The sequence below is a fragment of the Dermochelys coriacea genome, chromosome 4 (assembly GCF_009764565.3).
Source record: "Dermochelys coriacea isolate rDerCor1 chromosome 4, rDerCor1.pri.v4, whole genome shotgun sequence".
In the NCBI taxonomy this organism is placed as follows: Eukaryota; Metazoa; Chordata; order Testudines; family Dermochelyidae; genus Dermochelys; species Dermochelys coriacea.
This window is the reverse complement of record NC_050071.1, coordinates 138,161,025-138,176,729: the sequence shown is the minus strand read 5'-3', so window position 1 is coordinate 138,176,729 and position 15,705 is coordinate 138,161,025. Positions and strand designations below refer to the sequence as shown.

At 48.0% G+C, this 15,705-nt stretch overlaps 1 protein-coding gene across 5 annotated transcripts in view; it reads right to left on the bottom strand.

The window, feature by feature from the left end:
- Positions 1-15,705, bottom strand: part of PTPRA (protein tyrosine phosphatase receptor type A) — a 258,209-nt gene that overhangs the window by 13,586 nt on the left and 228,918 nt on the right. For all 5 annotated transcript variants that reach the window (XM_043512765.1, XM_043512763.1, XM_038398352.1 and 2 more), the window contains 8 exons: positions 12,549-12,639; positions 11,521-11,597; positions 8,755-8,791; positions 6,339-6,436; positions 5,331-5,450; positions 3,438-3,604; positions 1,750-1,885; positions 331-480 (listed from right to left, as the gene is read on the bottom strand). In XM_043512765.1, the coding sequence (XP_043368700.1) occupies positions 331-480; positions 1,750-1,885; positions 3,438-3,604; positions 5,331-5,450; positions 6,339-6,436; positions 8,755-8,791; positions 11,521-11,597; positions 12,549-12,639 (876 nt within the window). The remainder of the gene's footprint in view (positions 1-330; positions 481-1,749; positions 1,886-3,437; positions 3,605-5,330; positions 5,451-6,338; positions 6,437-8,754; positions 8,792-11,520; positions 11,598-12,548; positions 12,640-15,705) is intronic.

Here is a 15,705-nt window from a genome sequence, read left to right as displayed (position 1 = left end):
AACCAGCTGGCTTCCAGGTGTCACTTACAGAGAAACTGTACTGGTTACTACAAACATACTCCAGCTAAATGTTCCTGCTGGGAAAGGGCCTTGGAACTAAGGGCCTCCTTTTATTCGATATTTAAGGAACAAACAGATCATTCAACCTCTTTGTGCCAGTGGAGGGGCTGTTCCCTCCGCAGGCACTGCCTAGTATTTTGTCGAGTCTGGCTGTCACTCTGCCTGGAGAACCTGTTGTCTCAGGATGGGATTGGATGCAACTTTCATGGGTCACTTGTCCTGGTCTCTCTTTGCAAGGGCACTGAGCCAGCATGGTTTTGGCAAACCCACCTTGAATTCCTCCTCTAACCCGTTGCTGCTGGTCCCAGGCACTTTGTTGTAGATTTTCTGGAGGTGGATCTCTAGCGAGGTCACTTCTAGCTCTGTGTCTCCATATAGATAGTGCTCCAGAAGTGCTTGGTATATAAACACATATTGCATCTGAAAGGGAAGGGTGAGGTTACAGGGAGAGACGGCAGCTTCCATACCATTCTCTGAACCCACTCAGCTCCCTGTCTTTAAACTGAGTGCACTCTAGGAGAGTGTGTGTGGGAAGGGTGGAAGCCCAAAGTCCAGGCACCAACATCAGCACAACCACTGAGCAAACTGGACACATTAAAGTCAATGGGAACTTCCCCCCCATCTGGGAGAGGATCAAACTCTCATAACATGTTCTCAGTGACCAGCTACAGAGTGGGGCCATGGGCTGGCAGATCAGGAGATGCTCATGGCTGAAGGAAACAGGGCGGGGGAACGAAGGCAGACCTAGGATGCATGCAACTATGAAGAGTGGCTCAGAGATGAAGCTCCTGGCTGCCTGGAGAGCACTGGTGTTCACACGCAGGCTCAGCTGGAGCAATAGGACTCCCCCTGTCCATGGAGAATGGGAAAGGCCACATGCTCTGTTTAAATGGCTGAGCATGGCTGCTGCTACTGAATGTCCAGAGCTGGACTCCCAAACTCTGATGCATCCCAAATCAGAGGCTACTTTTTAGAACATTGGCCTTGCCCGCACTGTTCCTCAGTGTCACTGTTTGTAAAATGGGGATGGCGATACCTGCCTGCCACACAGGCTTAGTTAAGGTTTGCGAAGGGCTTGGGGATCTTTGCATGAAGGGTGCTATAGAACAGTGGTGTGCAAACTGTGGGGCATGCACCCTATGGGGGCGCAGAGGGATGTTTTGGAGGCCAAGCAGTGAAGTCGGGCGGCTCATGCCAGCCCCCACAAGAGGCATGGAGGAAACATCACCTCCAACCCGACTCATCTCAGCAAGATAGAAGAGCCTGCTGCTGAGGAAGCCTTGGCTGTGTAGTAATGGGGGGTGTATGTGTGTGTTGGGTGTACGGTCAGATTCCGTTACTGGTAAGGGGGGCATGACTGGAAAAGTTTGTGCACCACTGCTACAGAGGGCAAAGTGTTATCAGCCATGCTCCAGTAATGGGTGGAAGCTGGAAAGTACTGTGGTCTGGAGGAATGAATGGAGGTTCGGGGAGTCAGTAGATTTGCCTCTTACTTGCTGTGCATCCTTGGGCAAATCACCTCACCTGTCTGTGCCTCAGTGCCCTTTCTGTAAAACGGAGGTGAGACTGACCCACCTCACAGGGGTGCTGCAACCGATTAGCTGCTCTCTGCAGTGTTCTGAGTGTGGAAGTGCTATGTAAGTGCCCAGTATCACTGAGCCCCTCTCCAGCCCCTTGGAGTCGACTTACATCGGTCTGTACCATCTGGCAGCGCTGAGCCCGGATCCGGCTCACAAAACCGTACACATCCACCTTCCTCTCTGCATGCATCATGTCCAGCATGGCATCAATGACTATAAAAGTGCCTGTGCGTCCTACCCCGGCGCTGTAACACCAGAAGAACAAGCAGTCAGTGCAGCTGGCATTGGAGTACAGCCCCTTCCACTGCCCCACGCCTGCTCAGGGAAGGTTAGCTGCTTCACAAAGCAACAGAAAGAGCCAAGAGGCTACAACAACTCACCCTAGACAGCAAGCAGCTCAATCCATTCCAGACAAGAAAGAAGAAGGGAGCTCGAACTTGTACCCAACTACAACAGGGGTTATTCTAGGGTCCAAAGGCTACAGCTGAGACAGACATTTCTAGACTCCAACAATCCCACCCCCTGGGACTCAGAGTGCATGAGAGCACAGAGCAGGACACAGTGAACCCCGGAGTCGATTCAGACTGGTAGCGTCTTGAAGGCCTGCCTGCCTGTGGATGTTGCCTGGCTGTCCTCTGCCACCTTCCAGCCTGCCCTCTCCCCTACGGGGTAGGCCCATGGCAGCCAGTCACTCTGACGGGCCAGAGCCCAGCTCCATCGCTCCTCTCTCTGGCTCTGGCTATGCTTTGGGTTCCTGTAATCAGTGCTCAGCTCTCAATGTATCAAGGGGGAGATAAGCCCAAGGGAAGGTCAGGCTTGTGGGAACTTTTCATGGAAGAGTATGTAGAGCTGGAGAGGCTCAGGGTGAATCCTCGCACTAGTTCCAACATGTTTGAGTCTTGTCAAGGAGCCTGAGGGAGACGCATGGAGCACCATGCACTTTGTGTGTGTGTGCGCGCGTCCTGCAAGAGGGATTTGCCCAACATCCTCAGTCACATCGTCTCTAGCTCACCCTGTTACACTGGCTGCCACACTCCTCTCTAGAGGTGGCTGCATATCAGTTCTTCAGGGTCTTTATAGTTTGTGAAGGGTAAAGGGGCTACAGAAGTGAACAGCATTACAGGCAGCATTGTCTCATGGCCAGAGCAGGGGAATGCGAGTCAGGAGAGCTGGGTCCAACTGCTGGTTCTGCCACTCGCTTGCCACCATGTGACCCTGAGCAAGTCAAGGTGCCTGGCTGGCTCCCACCCTCCCTGGCAGTGCTCTAGAACAAGGGGGTGCGGATGCTATGTGTCAAATATGGTGGATATTACCCCAGGCAAGCTCTGCAGCTTCTTTGTTATTTCAGGTAGAGAGAGAGCCTGGAACTCACTGCTGTGCCTGGGATCCACTCCAGTAAGGGTTAAAGCCCAAATCTCAAATGCAGGATGCTGGAATGTTATAGCCTGCTGTGGTATTACCCCCGGTGGCTGGGTCCACAGAGCAGCCAAGTGAGCTGTTACTACTACTCCTGCTAGCCATAGGCAATCTTCTTTGGTCACATGGCTCACGTGAGGCCTGTGCTTTTGGAGGTGAAAGGGCAGGGCTCTAGTCCCAGCTCCCTGTGCATGTGATTTATATGTGACTATGGCTGTTGCTTGCACTCATGCAGTGAATCCAGGACCCACTCTGCCTGCGCCTGGCAACCTTCCGCAGGAGATAGAACAGGTTTCTCTGGGTAACCCCCCCAGAGCAGTCAGGCAGAGATACATGGAGGAGGGAGGGAGGGCTCTCTGGGAGATGTGGCCCTGGACTCACCTGCAGTGAACGACTATCGCTCCTGCATACTGGGGGTTACACATCTTCACCTTCTTCAGGAACTTCAGCATCCCGATAGGGGTGAAGGGGACCCCAAAGTCAGGCCAACTGGTGAAGTGGAACTGGGTCACCAGGCGCTGAGGCTTTTTGTTTGTGACATCACCTACCTGTGGGGAGAGCACACGCCTTGGTTACTGTCAGACACTCAGCTTCATTACCTTCCCCCAGAAACCGAGAACAGAAGGGGCTTCCAGTCCAGGGTTCGGGCAGCCCTAAAGTTCAGTGGGGTTGGAACTGGTTTTGGGATTCAGGGTTGGTTCTAAAAGGCCTGATGGCTGAAAATCAGGTGTTGCATCCTACTAATGCCCCAAACTCCAAGGCTATGAAATCTCAAGGAACTGCTTAGCTTATACCTCAGCGTTTCTAAAATCCTAGGACCAGAATCTCAGCTGCACTGAAGCCAATGGAGGTAGGCCAATCTCTTCTAGCTGAGGCTGTCTCTCCTGGAGTTTACTGAGGGAGGGGGCAGAAACTATATGGGTCCTATAATTCCTCAAAGGCGTTTCGGAGCCTGCAATTGTCCTGTAGTGCATTCTCAATCAGGTGGTGCCAATGGAGACTCCAAACACAGAGCCCAACATCTGCGATGGTCAGGAATCCTGCTGACTGCTTGGCTACCACCCCAGGAATTTCACTTTGCGTTTCAAGCTGAATCAAACCAGGTCAAAGCTGCTGCGTTTCACTCCTACACAACCTGAAGTCACAGAGTGACCCAGTATTCTCCAGAGTGGCTCACTTAGCAGGACTTAGATTCATAATGGGGCACGTTTTCACTGTTCCAATTCCACTGTAAATGTTTCACACAGCTCTCCTGTTAACATCTATCCTAACTCTATAAAGGGGAGAGAGGCGCCAAGCACAGAAAGGATGAGCCTGTGGTCAGTGCACTGGATTTGGACTCAGGTGATCCAAGATCAATTCCCAGCTCTGCCACAGACTGCTTGTGTGACACTGGACAAGTTACTTACTTTCTGTATCTCAGTGCCCCATAATAGCACTGCCCTGCCCCACTGGGGGACTATGAGTATAAACTCCATTAGTGATCATGTTAACAGTGAACATCCATTAGGTGTTCTATTTCTATGGCCTCACTTGCCATAGAATCTGAGGAAAAAAAATAACTGCAACTTTGGATTCCATCTCAGCTCCTGAGATGTCTGACATTTTGCTAAGCGCACACAGCTACATGTTCTGTAACAAGAGAGTGAGGGTCCAGGTGCAAAAATACACAAGCAAATGCACGACCGTAGCAGTGAGTACACACTGGGAAACTGCATGCACATAGGCCTTACTGGCCTATTCGGGTGCACACCTGTCCCACTTCCACATGCAACTGTGGTAACTGCACATGCAAAACTGTGTATGCTAAGTATTAAAGCAACACTAGCCCATCCTCAGATCCTCAGCTGGTGTAAATCCATATATCTCCAACAGCTCCAACAGAATGATGCAGATTGACACCAGCTGAGGAGGTGACCTGAAATAACTAAGCTGAGTTAAGTGCAAAAAGCTGTGGTGAAAACTGAGTGAGGACTCTAGTTATTTCACTCTCAAAACTCAGGGCACAATTAACACCACAGGAAGAACTATTTTTTTTTTTAAAGTGTATAATTTTTACCATGACCATGTCCTTCAAAGAGGCACACAAACCGTCCCAACCTGCCGATCCCTAGTGAGAACATGCCCCTAGGGGACATTGTGAAAGTTTGGGGCTTTGTAGTGAGTCAGACAATCCTTGATACAGGCAGGAGCACCTTAATTCTTTCCTGCTTTCTGTGATGGAAAGCAGTGAGGGTAGTGGGGAAGCGAAGGGGAGTAAGTGAACCATGGTACCTGTTGAATGCAGAACTTTCGCACTGTGTAGTCAACCAAGACAGTCACATCCTCCACAGACACCCGGATGTTTCCATAAGTCCAGCAGCCCTGATCTGGCCAGTATTGAGCACATTTGCACTGGAGAGAAATGCCACAAAAGGCAAGGAATTATTTCAGGAAAGTTCTCTGGCCTCTGTTATACAAGAGGTCAGACTAGAGAATCATAGTAGTCCCTTCTGGTCTTGGAATCTATGAAAGTCCAGTGTCTAGAGACCCAAGGATGAGCCTAGTAAAAGTACCTGGGAATTGCCATCTTGGATTAGACCAATTCCCCAGGGAGCCCAGCAGTGACACTACACCACCACAGTGGGGAATTGGGTTCTATGAGTTTACAGCTGAATTGTAACAAAAACACACACACTGGATCAGATCCTTAGCTCGTGTAAATTGGCTCTACTGAAGTCAGTGGAGTTGTACTGTTTTACACCAGCTGAAGATCTGGTCCCCTATCCTGTTCCTGTTGAAGACAAGGGGAGTTTGGCCAACAACTTCAATGGGAGCAGAGAAGGCCCTGACTGTTTGCTTCCTTGTGTGTGGAGTGCATGTTTGTCACATCTGTTAAGGGCAGGAGAGCTATGGGGAAATCTGCAGAAGCTCATGTACGAGTTATACCTGCAGACCCCAACACATGGATAACCCAAGATAACGTGCAGCTCTTTGTCCCTCTCTAGTGCCTGGGTCATATATAAAAGTGTAAAAGTTTACTACTGTCTGCAGGCTAATGGATGGGGTCTTTTAGTGCAAGCAGTAGAGGCTTATGCTTTTACATCCAGAAGTCCCATGTTCAATCTCACAGACAGCCCTTCTAGTTCCCATAGGTACCTACAAGTGAAGTAACTGCTTGCCTAGCTGCCCAGTTTTCATGTGCTTGTCCAGGATGTGGCAAACCCAGGAATTCCCCATGCCTCCATTCACCATCACAGCAGGGTAAATGTGTCCTTGTGGGTAGTATTCCCTGACATTCACCTCTTTTCTCTCTTTCAGGTTAGTCACCATGACTATTGTCGCTGTGTTCTGCTCCCAAATCATTCTCCAGAAATCATTCACTGTTTCTTCTTTTGGTCCTAAAAAGACAAAGACCAAACACAGGTATTACGCACTGGAAGGGCACGTCATCCAGCCAGTGCCAGATTTTTTCCTAGTAAAAACCAGCAGGGAAAGGCACATACAAAGTTGGTAATGACTGTGCAGCAATGTAATAAGTTTTCTACTTTTTCCCCCACTAAGTGGCAGCAAAGGGCATTAAAATTCCTCTAATATATTGCTGTATTAAAGGGACTGGATACATTTTATGACCAGTAATTACATTTGTAGCAATGAAAGCTAAAATAAATATGAGGGGGAAACTGAGGCACAAATCAATGAAATTACTTGCCCAAGGTCACAAAGGGAATCTGTGGCAGAGCCAGAAACAAAACCTAGGAATCCTGATCGCCAGTCCTGTGCTTTAACTGCAAGATCTTCCTTAAATTTGGTCCTAATTAGTAGAGCCCTGCGCCAATACAAAATTTATATCTGCATCTGATCTGCGATCCACAAAAATGGTCCACAGATGTGGATATCTGCGGCTATAAAGAGGATATTTGCGGATTTGCAGGGCTCTCTCGTAAGAGTCATTACTGACTGCCCAACAGACAAGCTGCTGAACTGTACCTAAACATCCTGACCCAAACTCCAGGCTATAGCTGGGCAACACACAACACAAGCTTTGCCATCCCTTATGCTGGGCTGGCTGAATGGCAGGCTCATCCACTAACATTACTTAGCTGTAAGACTGCTCCAAGTTACAACAGTTGCCACCGGCCCATGGGGTTGTTACAGCAGGTGGTGATCAGCAGTGTGTAGGGAAGCCCCCTATGCCAGTAGCATGGATAAAGAGTGATGGGGTAGGGTAGGAGCTGTGACACTCTACACCACCAGAGCTGCCTCCTTTACTGACATGGTCCTCCCATGGCTTTAGGGCCACAGTCTGCTGGGCACAGCAGAGGGGTTAGTACCACATACAATGCTGCAAATCCACTAGTGCCAAGGAGGTACAGATGGTGCACAACCCCCGCTCTAGACTGACTTGTGGGGGTGGGAAACCAGCAGCGTTTGGCAAATTTTGAGAAACTCGCCCCTTATTAGTATCCAACACTCCTCCCCCTGTCAGGAAGGAAAAATCTCGCCATAGTGAATGTTGCAACTAAGTTTTTCTCTGTTGATACACCATTGTCTACTGATGTAGAAAAGGAGTGGAGATTAGACCAAATAAGCCTGAAACTGTCTTCACATCAGAGGATTCCTGTGTTTTTATTATGAGATTTAACTGAGTCCAATAGCTTACACCAGAAAGGGTTACAGGCCTATATGAATCACAACAGCCCGGCAGTTACACTCGCAGGGACATGGGGTTGTAAGTACTGTGACAGGGTCAGGCCAGATAGCTACAGGAGAGTGAAAGAAGGCACATGTATTAGCCCCAGGTTAAGTAGGTCCCTTTTCCCTGGGTAAGGTGACAGGGAAGGTTCTAGAATAACCAGGAACTTTCTGGAAACAATTAAGGCAGACAGGCTGATTAGAACACCTGCAGCCAATCAAAAAGCTGCTAGAATCAATTAAGGTAGGCTAATCAGGGCACCTGGGTTTAAAAAGGAGCTCACTTCAGTTTGTGATGCATGTGCAAGGAGCTGGGAGCAAGAGGCGCACTACTGGAAGACTGAGAAGTACAAGCATTATCAGTCACCAGGAGGGAGGTCCTGTGGTGAGAATAAAGAAGGTGTTGGGAGGAGGCCATGGGAAAGTAGCCCAGGGAGTTGTAGCTGTCACGCAGCTGTTACAGGAGCCACTGTAGACAGCTGAAATCCACAGAGCCCTGGGCTGTAATCCGGAGTAGAGGGTGGGCCCGGGATCCCCCCATCCCCCACAACTCCCTACTTGATACTGGAGGAGTGGAGCTGTGGGTTCATGAAAATGGCCAAACTGAGGGCTGCCATGAATCTCCAAAGGCGAGCAAATCCGCCAATAAGCGCAAGACCCACAAAGGTAGAGGAGGAACTTTGTCACAGTAACCATGATCCTCATACTTCAGGGCACAAGCTGACCACCAGCTGAGGTCAAGAAGGGACTGTCTTGACTTCCTCCCCAAGATCCAATAGTGCAGAGATAGGTTCCTGGAGTTCAATACCTTCCTTTGACACATCAGCACTAAACTTGTACATGGGCTTACAAGCTGTCCATACTATGGCATTTCCTATATTTCCATCTCAGACTCCCTGGATTTTGACCAAGATGATGGGTCCAGGGCTGTTGAGCCACAGGTAAAATTTCACCATTTCATAGATCAAGGAAGAATTACCCCATCAGCTTGATGCTGTCTTGACACAGTAACTAGAGATTTTACCTTGTGCAGCAATAAACTTGTTTTTTTCTTGGTACCCCTGCAGAGACACAAAAAGAGAAAGGAACATCACAATGAAAGAGCAGCCCTCCTCCAAGAGGAAGCTGGGTGCATCTCAGCCTCCCTCTAGCACTGTGCTCTGTGTTCACATCAGCAAACATACAAGGATGCCCTTCACTGTGCATTTTGAGAGCACACAGCATTGCTCTCTCAACTCTGCTGACCCTTGTATTAGTGCTGCAGAGTGACCTGTTAAATCCTAGCTCTCAGAGTTGAAGAAAATCTTTCCCCATTAGCAGCAATCACAATGCAGTTTCAATTGCATATGGTGTTCATTTTCTTTTTATCCAGCTGTAAGCTATTAAAAAGCAGTTAATGTGTTGCACTCCAGAGATGGCTGCAGTCCCATGGTGGGTGAAGTGATCCATATTTATAATGCAAAAACTTTCATCTTGAAGGATCCTATAGCATTTTACAAACTCTCTCTACCCTAATCTAATCTCTCCTAAAATTGCAAAATAAATTGGGAATCCTTTGGGATGACAAGAGGTATTACAAACATTATACATTATTCCACCAGTAGATGGTGCTGGGCTTTACATGTGGAATGGAAGTGCTCTGGGTGTGCTTCTAGCAGAAAGGGCAGAGAAAGGCTTTAGGAATCCCTGACCCCATGCTTAAGCAGACATGCTAAGAATGCAATACAGCAGAGTGTACGGGAGACCAGGAATCATGACGTGTTGCCAAGTGGTTAATAAACTGAGCTGACATTCACTTACTCCACTGCTGACCCGCCCACTCTTCCCAACTACCAGTCCAATTCCCAAACCCATCAGCATGGGCCCAGCAGGCTCTGGTCGGAGAAAGGGTGCCCAAGCCAGGCAAAGACCATGCCCAGAGGATCCCCTCCCTGAAGGAAGCACAGTCTGGCCGTTTATGATCCGGGGAGTCATTGAATTTGCCCATCAAATGGCCTGAAATGAGGAATTTCCCCCAAAGCACAGTCATAGGGATGTGTGAAAACCTTGCAGCTGAGCTCAGATACCACAGTTTGAGCACCACTCAGCGCCCACACAAGTCAGCAGATACCCTGCAGGCTCCTGGCTAGAGTGTTTAAAGGGTTCTTAGATTTTCTTGTTGATGCCGATTTGTATTTTGGAGAGAATAAAATGAATTTCATGTTTTGAACACCATTCCTGTCGCCTTGCTTTTCTTTTGGTGCATTAATGCTCCATTTAAAATACGTGGAGTACATATTGCTCCTCTTAGTAGTTATTATTGCTACTATTTATTATCTGCATTACGTTAGCACCAATAGGACCCAAATGATTTGGGGCTCTGTTGGGCTAGGTACTGTACATATACATTGTAAAACAGTCGCTTCCCTGAAAAAATCTACCATCTAAACAGACAAACAGTGGGAGAAAATAAAGTACTGTTATCTCCATTATACAGATGGGAAGCACAGATTAAATGACTTGCCCAAGGTCACATAGGAAGTCAATAGCAGAGAGCAACTGAACCCAAATCTCCCGAGTCCCAGGCCAGTGTCCTACCCACAAGATCATCCCTGTTCTCTCTAGTAACACTCATTTGTGCAATGATTATGCTTTATTGTTTATTTAAAGGGAAACTGAGCTCTGGGAGTAACTCTATAGACAGGACTCTGGATTAACTGCTCACTCAATGACCTGTTACAGAAAGGGACACATTTCATGCATCAAAACAGGTATCTGTCAAGGAAATGGGGCTGCAAACTCAACCGGACATCTGAAAAATCAAGCTATGTTTTTTCTATCCACATCACCATGTTTCACTAGCAAAAGCCATGATCTCCTTATCTCATCTGAGTCAACAGCAAAATTTCCATTGACTCTAATGGGAGCAGAGCATGCCCAAAGATGCTGTAAGCAGAATTTAGCTGGCCAGCTGTTTGGTTTTTCATGCACTTTGTTCCCAATCCGGCAAGCCCTTTGGCTGCATGGCTCCCCCTGGCTACAAAGGGAGCTCTCAACATGGAGGGATTGCAGGACTGGGTCCTCAGTAATTTATAGATTTTAAATGCTAGATGGGACCATGAGATCATCTAGGCTGACTTCCTGAATAACACAGGCCAGAAAACTTCACTCATTTACCTCTGCATTGAGCCCAGTAATTGGTGCTCAACTAAATCATGTCTTTCAGAAAGGCATCCAGTCTTGAAGACATCAAAAGATGGAGAATCCACCACTTCCCCAGGGAGTTTGTTCCAATGGCTAATCACCTTCACTTAAAATTTGTCTTTCAACCAGGGATGACCACAAAGCCCTTTCCAAACATGAAAGCTAAGCTCCACAACATCGCAGTGAGTTAGGTGTTATCGATGGGGAAACAAAGGCACAGAGAGACGTGACCAAGGTCACACAGCAGATTAGCAGCAGAGCAAGGAACAGTGGTGTTGGCTCTCAGCCCTTTGCTCTAAGACCACATTCCCTTTGTGGATATATGAGGCAGAACAGAACACAGCTCTCTCTCCCATAGCCGTATTGACGCTACAGCACTGACAATGGCATAACAACGCTTGGCTAGTGAACTAAGCAGACATGAGTCTGAGAGGAAGAGAGAGAGGCAGTACCAAGGGGCCGTTTCTTAGCAGTCCCTTTCTTGACTTTAACCACACTCCACGTAAGGCACATGCCTAATGGCTAGCCTCACTCCAAGTGAAACAGGCCATCACAGGACCGGGTACCTTTCAAACCAATCAGTAACAAAGTCCATGCCAGAACTTACATTAATGAAGGAGGCATTAATATAATCAGAATCCGGGACACCTTCGATGGGAGTCAGATGAACCCTGGAATGATCATCTAGAGAAAAATCAAAATTATGCATTAAAAACTAAATAGATGTTAATGAACTTCTATATCCAGAGGAAGCAGATTATCTGATTGGTGCTTCAGGTAGAGGAAGCCTTTGGCTGAATAGGTTCCCAAGGTTTCACTTCACTGCATTTGTAGAAAGCTTTATGCACTGAAATCATCATGTACTTAAGCCTAGAGATGTGATAAATTCTGCAGAGCGTATAAACTCAAGAGGGTTCCATGCCCAGTGCTCATCCAACCCTTGACCATGCAAATACATTCTCTCTCTTCAGTTACATTCAGGCAATTGAGAGTTCTTGGCCTCCTGTCCAGTTTAATTTTATATCTTCCTCACCCTCCCACCATGACCGGTGCTCTAGCTATTGCCTATGGTGTACACCTGCATCCTTCCAGGCTATAACTTGACCAGTTTAGCATGTATTAAAAGGCAGTTGGCCTGGTCTACACTAGACTTTTCAAATGTGTTAGCTAGCGTGTGTTAGCTAAGAAGTGCAAACATCACACTTTAAATCCTAGTCTACACAAGCTCTAGGAGTGAGAGGGGAATTCACTCTCCAGGACCCATTCTATCTTTGTCACTGGGGCATTACAACAGCATGGACACCTGTTCAATAGAAACTGGCCTGAGTCTTTCCCGCTTGGGCTACAGCTGCAGGGAGCTCTTTCGACTATTATTAACTGGACCTAGATTGGATGAAGCAGCCTGCACACAGTGGTGGGAATCAACCTCACCTCTTCTGTTGCTTTAACTCAGCCCCTTGTACGTGGTTTCCTGTTAGTTAGCAATCGCTGCTCAGCAGGCCTATTACACGCCCCACTTCTGTCCACCACAGCCATACAGAATGGAGAAAAAGGTCTACAGCAGCAGCGTCAGCCGCAATTGGCTACACCACCCACACAAGCCTCAATGAAGCTGCACTGGGAGCAAATACATACAGGGCAAAATGTTCACATATCTGTTCTTCTCTTTGTTTTCCTCCTTGGAGGCAGCTTCACATGTGGCCTGGATGGGGCATGCTGGGAGAGCCTGTAAGGGCAGGAGAAATGAGATTTCCTGTTATACTTCCACTGTACGCAGGGTTGGGGAAGAGCATGTCATTGTAGTAAACACAAACCAATCAGCAATTCTATACAGTGATGAGCCCTGCTGTATCTCGAGGGTCTTTCATCCAAGATCTCAAAGGTGGTAAGTCAGTAGCCTCTCATTTGAGGGAAAATGAGGCACAGAGGTTACATGATTCACCGAAGAGGACACAATGGAAATGACACAAATGACAACTGGAAGAGCTAGGAATAGGACCCAGGAGTCCTGACTCCCAGACCCCTGCTCTAACTTCTAGGCAAACTCTGCTCCCTCCCTCCGCTCCCTGTCAAAGTGAAATGCTCAAGGCTCATCTTCCTGTGCCCTTCAGAGAAGCAGGCTAGATCAGGAGAAGAGTGGGAGGGGGTACATAGAGCAAAAGGGCAGCACATGCTCCTGTAACAAAGGGATCATGGGAAACAGCCAGGGCTCAGCTTACTGCAACTCTGCTCTGTTGAGCTCTTACATGGGTACAGTGGGAGACCCTTAGAAAGGTTGGCAAGGGGAAGCCCCCTTACACTTGAGGCTCGCAATCCTCCACCATCTCCCCATCCCTTCTCCCAAAGCCAGAGTCACAAATGAGCTATTAGGGTTTCACAGTTCCAATAATGCCGAGTCCCTTTTGTGAAGTGCTTTAGGATCTGTAGATACTCTCTTGCTACTGAAGCATGGCAGGACAGCATGTCTCTGCTAGCACCATTCACAGAGGCAATTCATTTCTGAACACAGACATCTCAAGATGGAAAATGGTTAATGAAAAATGAGCCCGTCTAGATGGAGAGGAAAGCGATGGAATAGAGGCTCAGATAACTGTTTATGCAAGCTAAGGGCTCCTTGCAGGGAGCAAATCTTCACCTAACACAGGGGTTGCCAACCTTAGCCTGAGAAGGAGCCAGAATTTACCAATGTACATTGCCAAAGAGCCACAGTAATATGTCAGCAGCCCCCATCAGCTCCCCCGCCCTGCTCCTGGCGCCTCCCACCCACCAGCAGCCCTGCTGCAGCACCTCCCCCTCCCTCCCCGCACCTCCCAATCGGCTGTTTCGTGGCATGCAGGAGGCTCTGGTGGGGAGGAGCGAGGGCACGGCAGGCTCAGGGGAGGGGGTGGAGTGGGGACAGGACCTGTGGCAGAACCAGGAGTTGAACATTGAGCACCCCCCGGCACACTGGAAAGTTGGCGCCTGTAGCTTCAGCCCCAGAGTCGGTGCCTATACAAGGAGCCGCATATTAACGTCTGAAGAGCTGCATGTGGCTCCGGAGCCACAGATTGGCCCCCCCAACCTAACATGAAATAAGGTGCTATTTTATCCAGAAACACAAGGTGGCAGCAAATCCTCCTCCAACACAAACCAGACCATCCCATCAGCACATCTGAGACAGGGTAGGTGCCGCTCGGCTCTTTTCCTGTTACCTCAGGTTGACAGATCCCAAATGCTACCAGTGATGCATCAGACTGAATTAGGGTTTGGAGCTGGCTGGTCACCCCATATCCCATTAGTCACCCCCACCCCATATCAGATAGGTGGAACATTCTATGGTGCCATGAGCCAATACTGGGCCCAGGGGCTATGGACTTTTCTTCTTTAAAAAATAGTCAAGTGAATTGAGTGTTGATTCAAAGATAGCAGCCTGACAGCCCTGGAAAGTAACGTCATCTCTCCACAGAGCACAAACAGCAACTGAGCAATCTTCCCCCACGCTGTCCTGCCATTTCACTCCAACCCTGACCTGGATAGACCCCTTCCCAGGTGTCACAGGGGATTCATTCTCCACAGCTCATGCAATCCTGGGCCTCTCTGGCAAGATGGCCAGATGGAGCTTAATGTGCTAGTGCTGTGAAGCAGACCAAATGAGACCTACCGAGTTGTTCCATGCAAGCCACCAAATAGGCAGCAGAGGGTGACAACTTTCAATCACAGTAGATCAGATATGATCACAATGTGATTTCGTCCACAACTGGGGGAAGTAGCAGGTATTTAAAACTGAGGGGAGGAAGTGTCAGGTTTCTCAGCATTAGTGATCTTATGTAGCCCATTAGCTCAGTGTCTTCCCCTACCGGCTGGTGTTACGTCTTCCTCTACTGGCTGTCCACACAAGAGGATAAGAACCTACTGCTGCTACCAACTAAAGAGTTATTCCTTTAGCTCAAAAGATAGAGGCCTGTGCTTTGGGGATAAAAGTCCAGGGTGCAATTCACATTTCATTAGAAATGATCCCAAAGAAGTTTACTGACTACACTAATACTCAATTACTGAAATGCAGCCACTTCTGTGGTGCAAGGCAGCAAACAACTGGCCCAACAGCAGTTGGGAGAGGGGAAATTTTTGGCTAGGGCACAAGGCATTTTGGTGGGTTTGTCTAATAGTAAGGTATTGTAATTCTACAGGCTTGTGTATCCTGGGGAAAACTGGACCTAAATTCTGCAACTCAGTGTTGAAAATCCTGTAGCAGTTCTCGAAGATTTTCTTTATTAATCATGACAATGGAGAATCCATGCAATACAGCAGCTCCTAAGCAATTTATTTTGATACTTAATTCAGTTATTTTACTTTGCCCCCTACATTATTAATTTTCAGCATGCCACAGATATTTCTATTGGCAAGGTTTAACTGCATCAGCGGTGTTGTCATGGAAAGCTATAGGTTTTGCCACTGCACATGGGACAGCTGAGTGCAGGCACTTTGGGAGGCATGGGAGACAATTTGGGATTGTGACATAAACCCAATACCTGGATATGTCAGCAGAAATGACTGGTGATGAAAGCGATAGCAGTGCTGATGTTTCAATTGGCACCATTAGGTTTCTGAGTTAACACTACATTGAAATAATTAGGATAGTTTCTTTCTCACTTACAGCTCCTGTTTCTGGCAGTCTGTAGACTCTGGAGGGCAACACTGCACTGTTTTAACATCCATGTCATGTTTTTAAAGTTCTCTTTGCAGCCATAAAGACTAGAAAAACTAAGCTTACATTTTAGAGCCCAGTTCCACAGTGATGAAACCACAGCATACA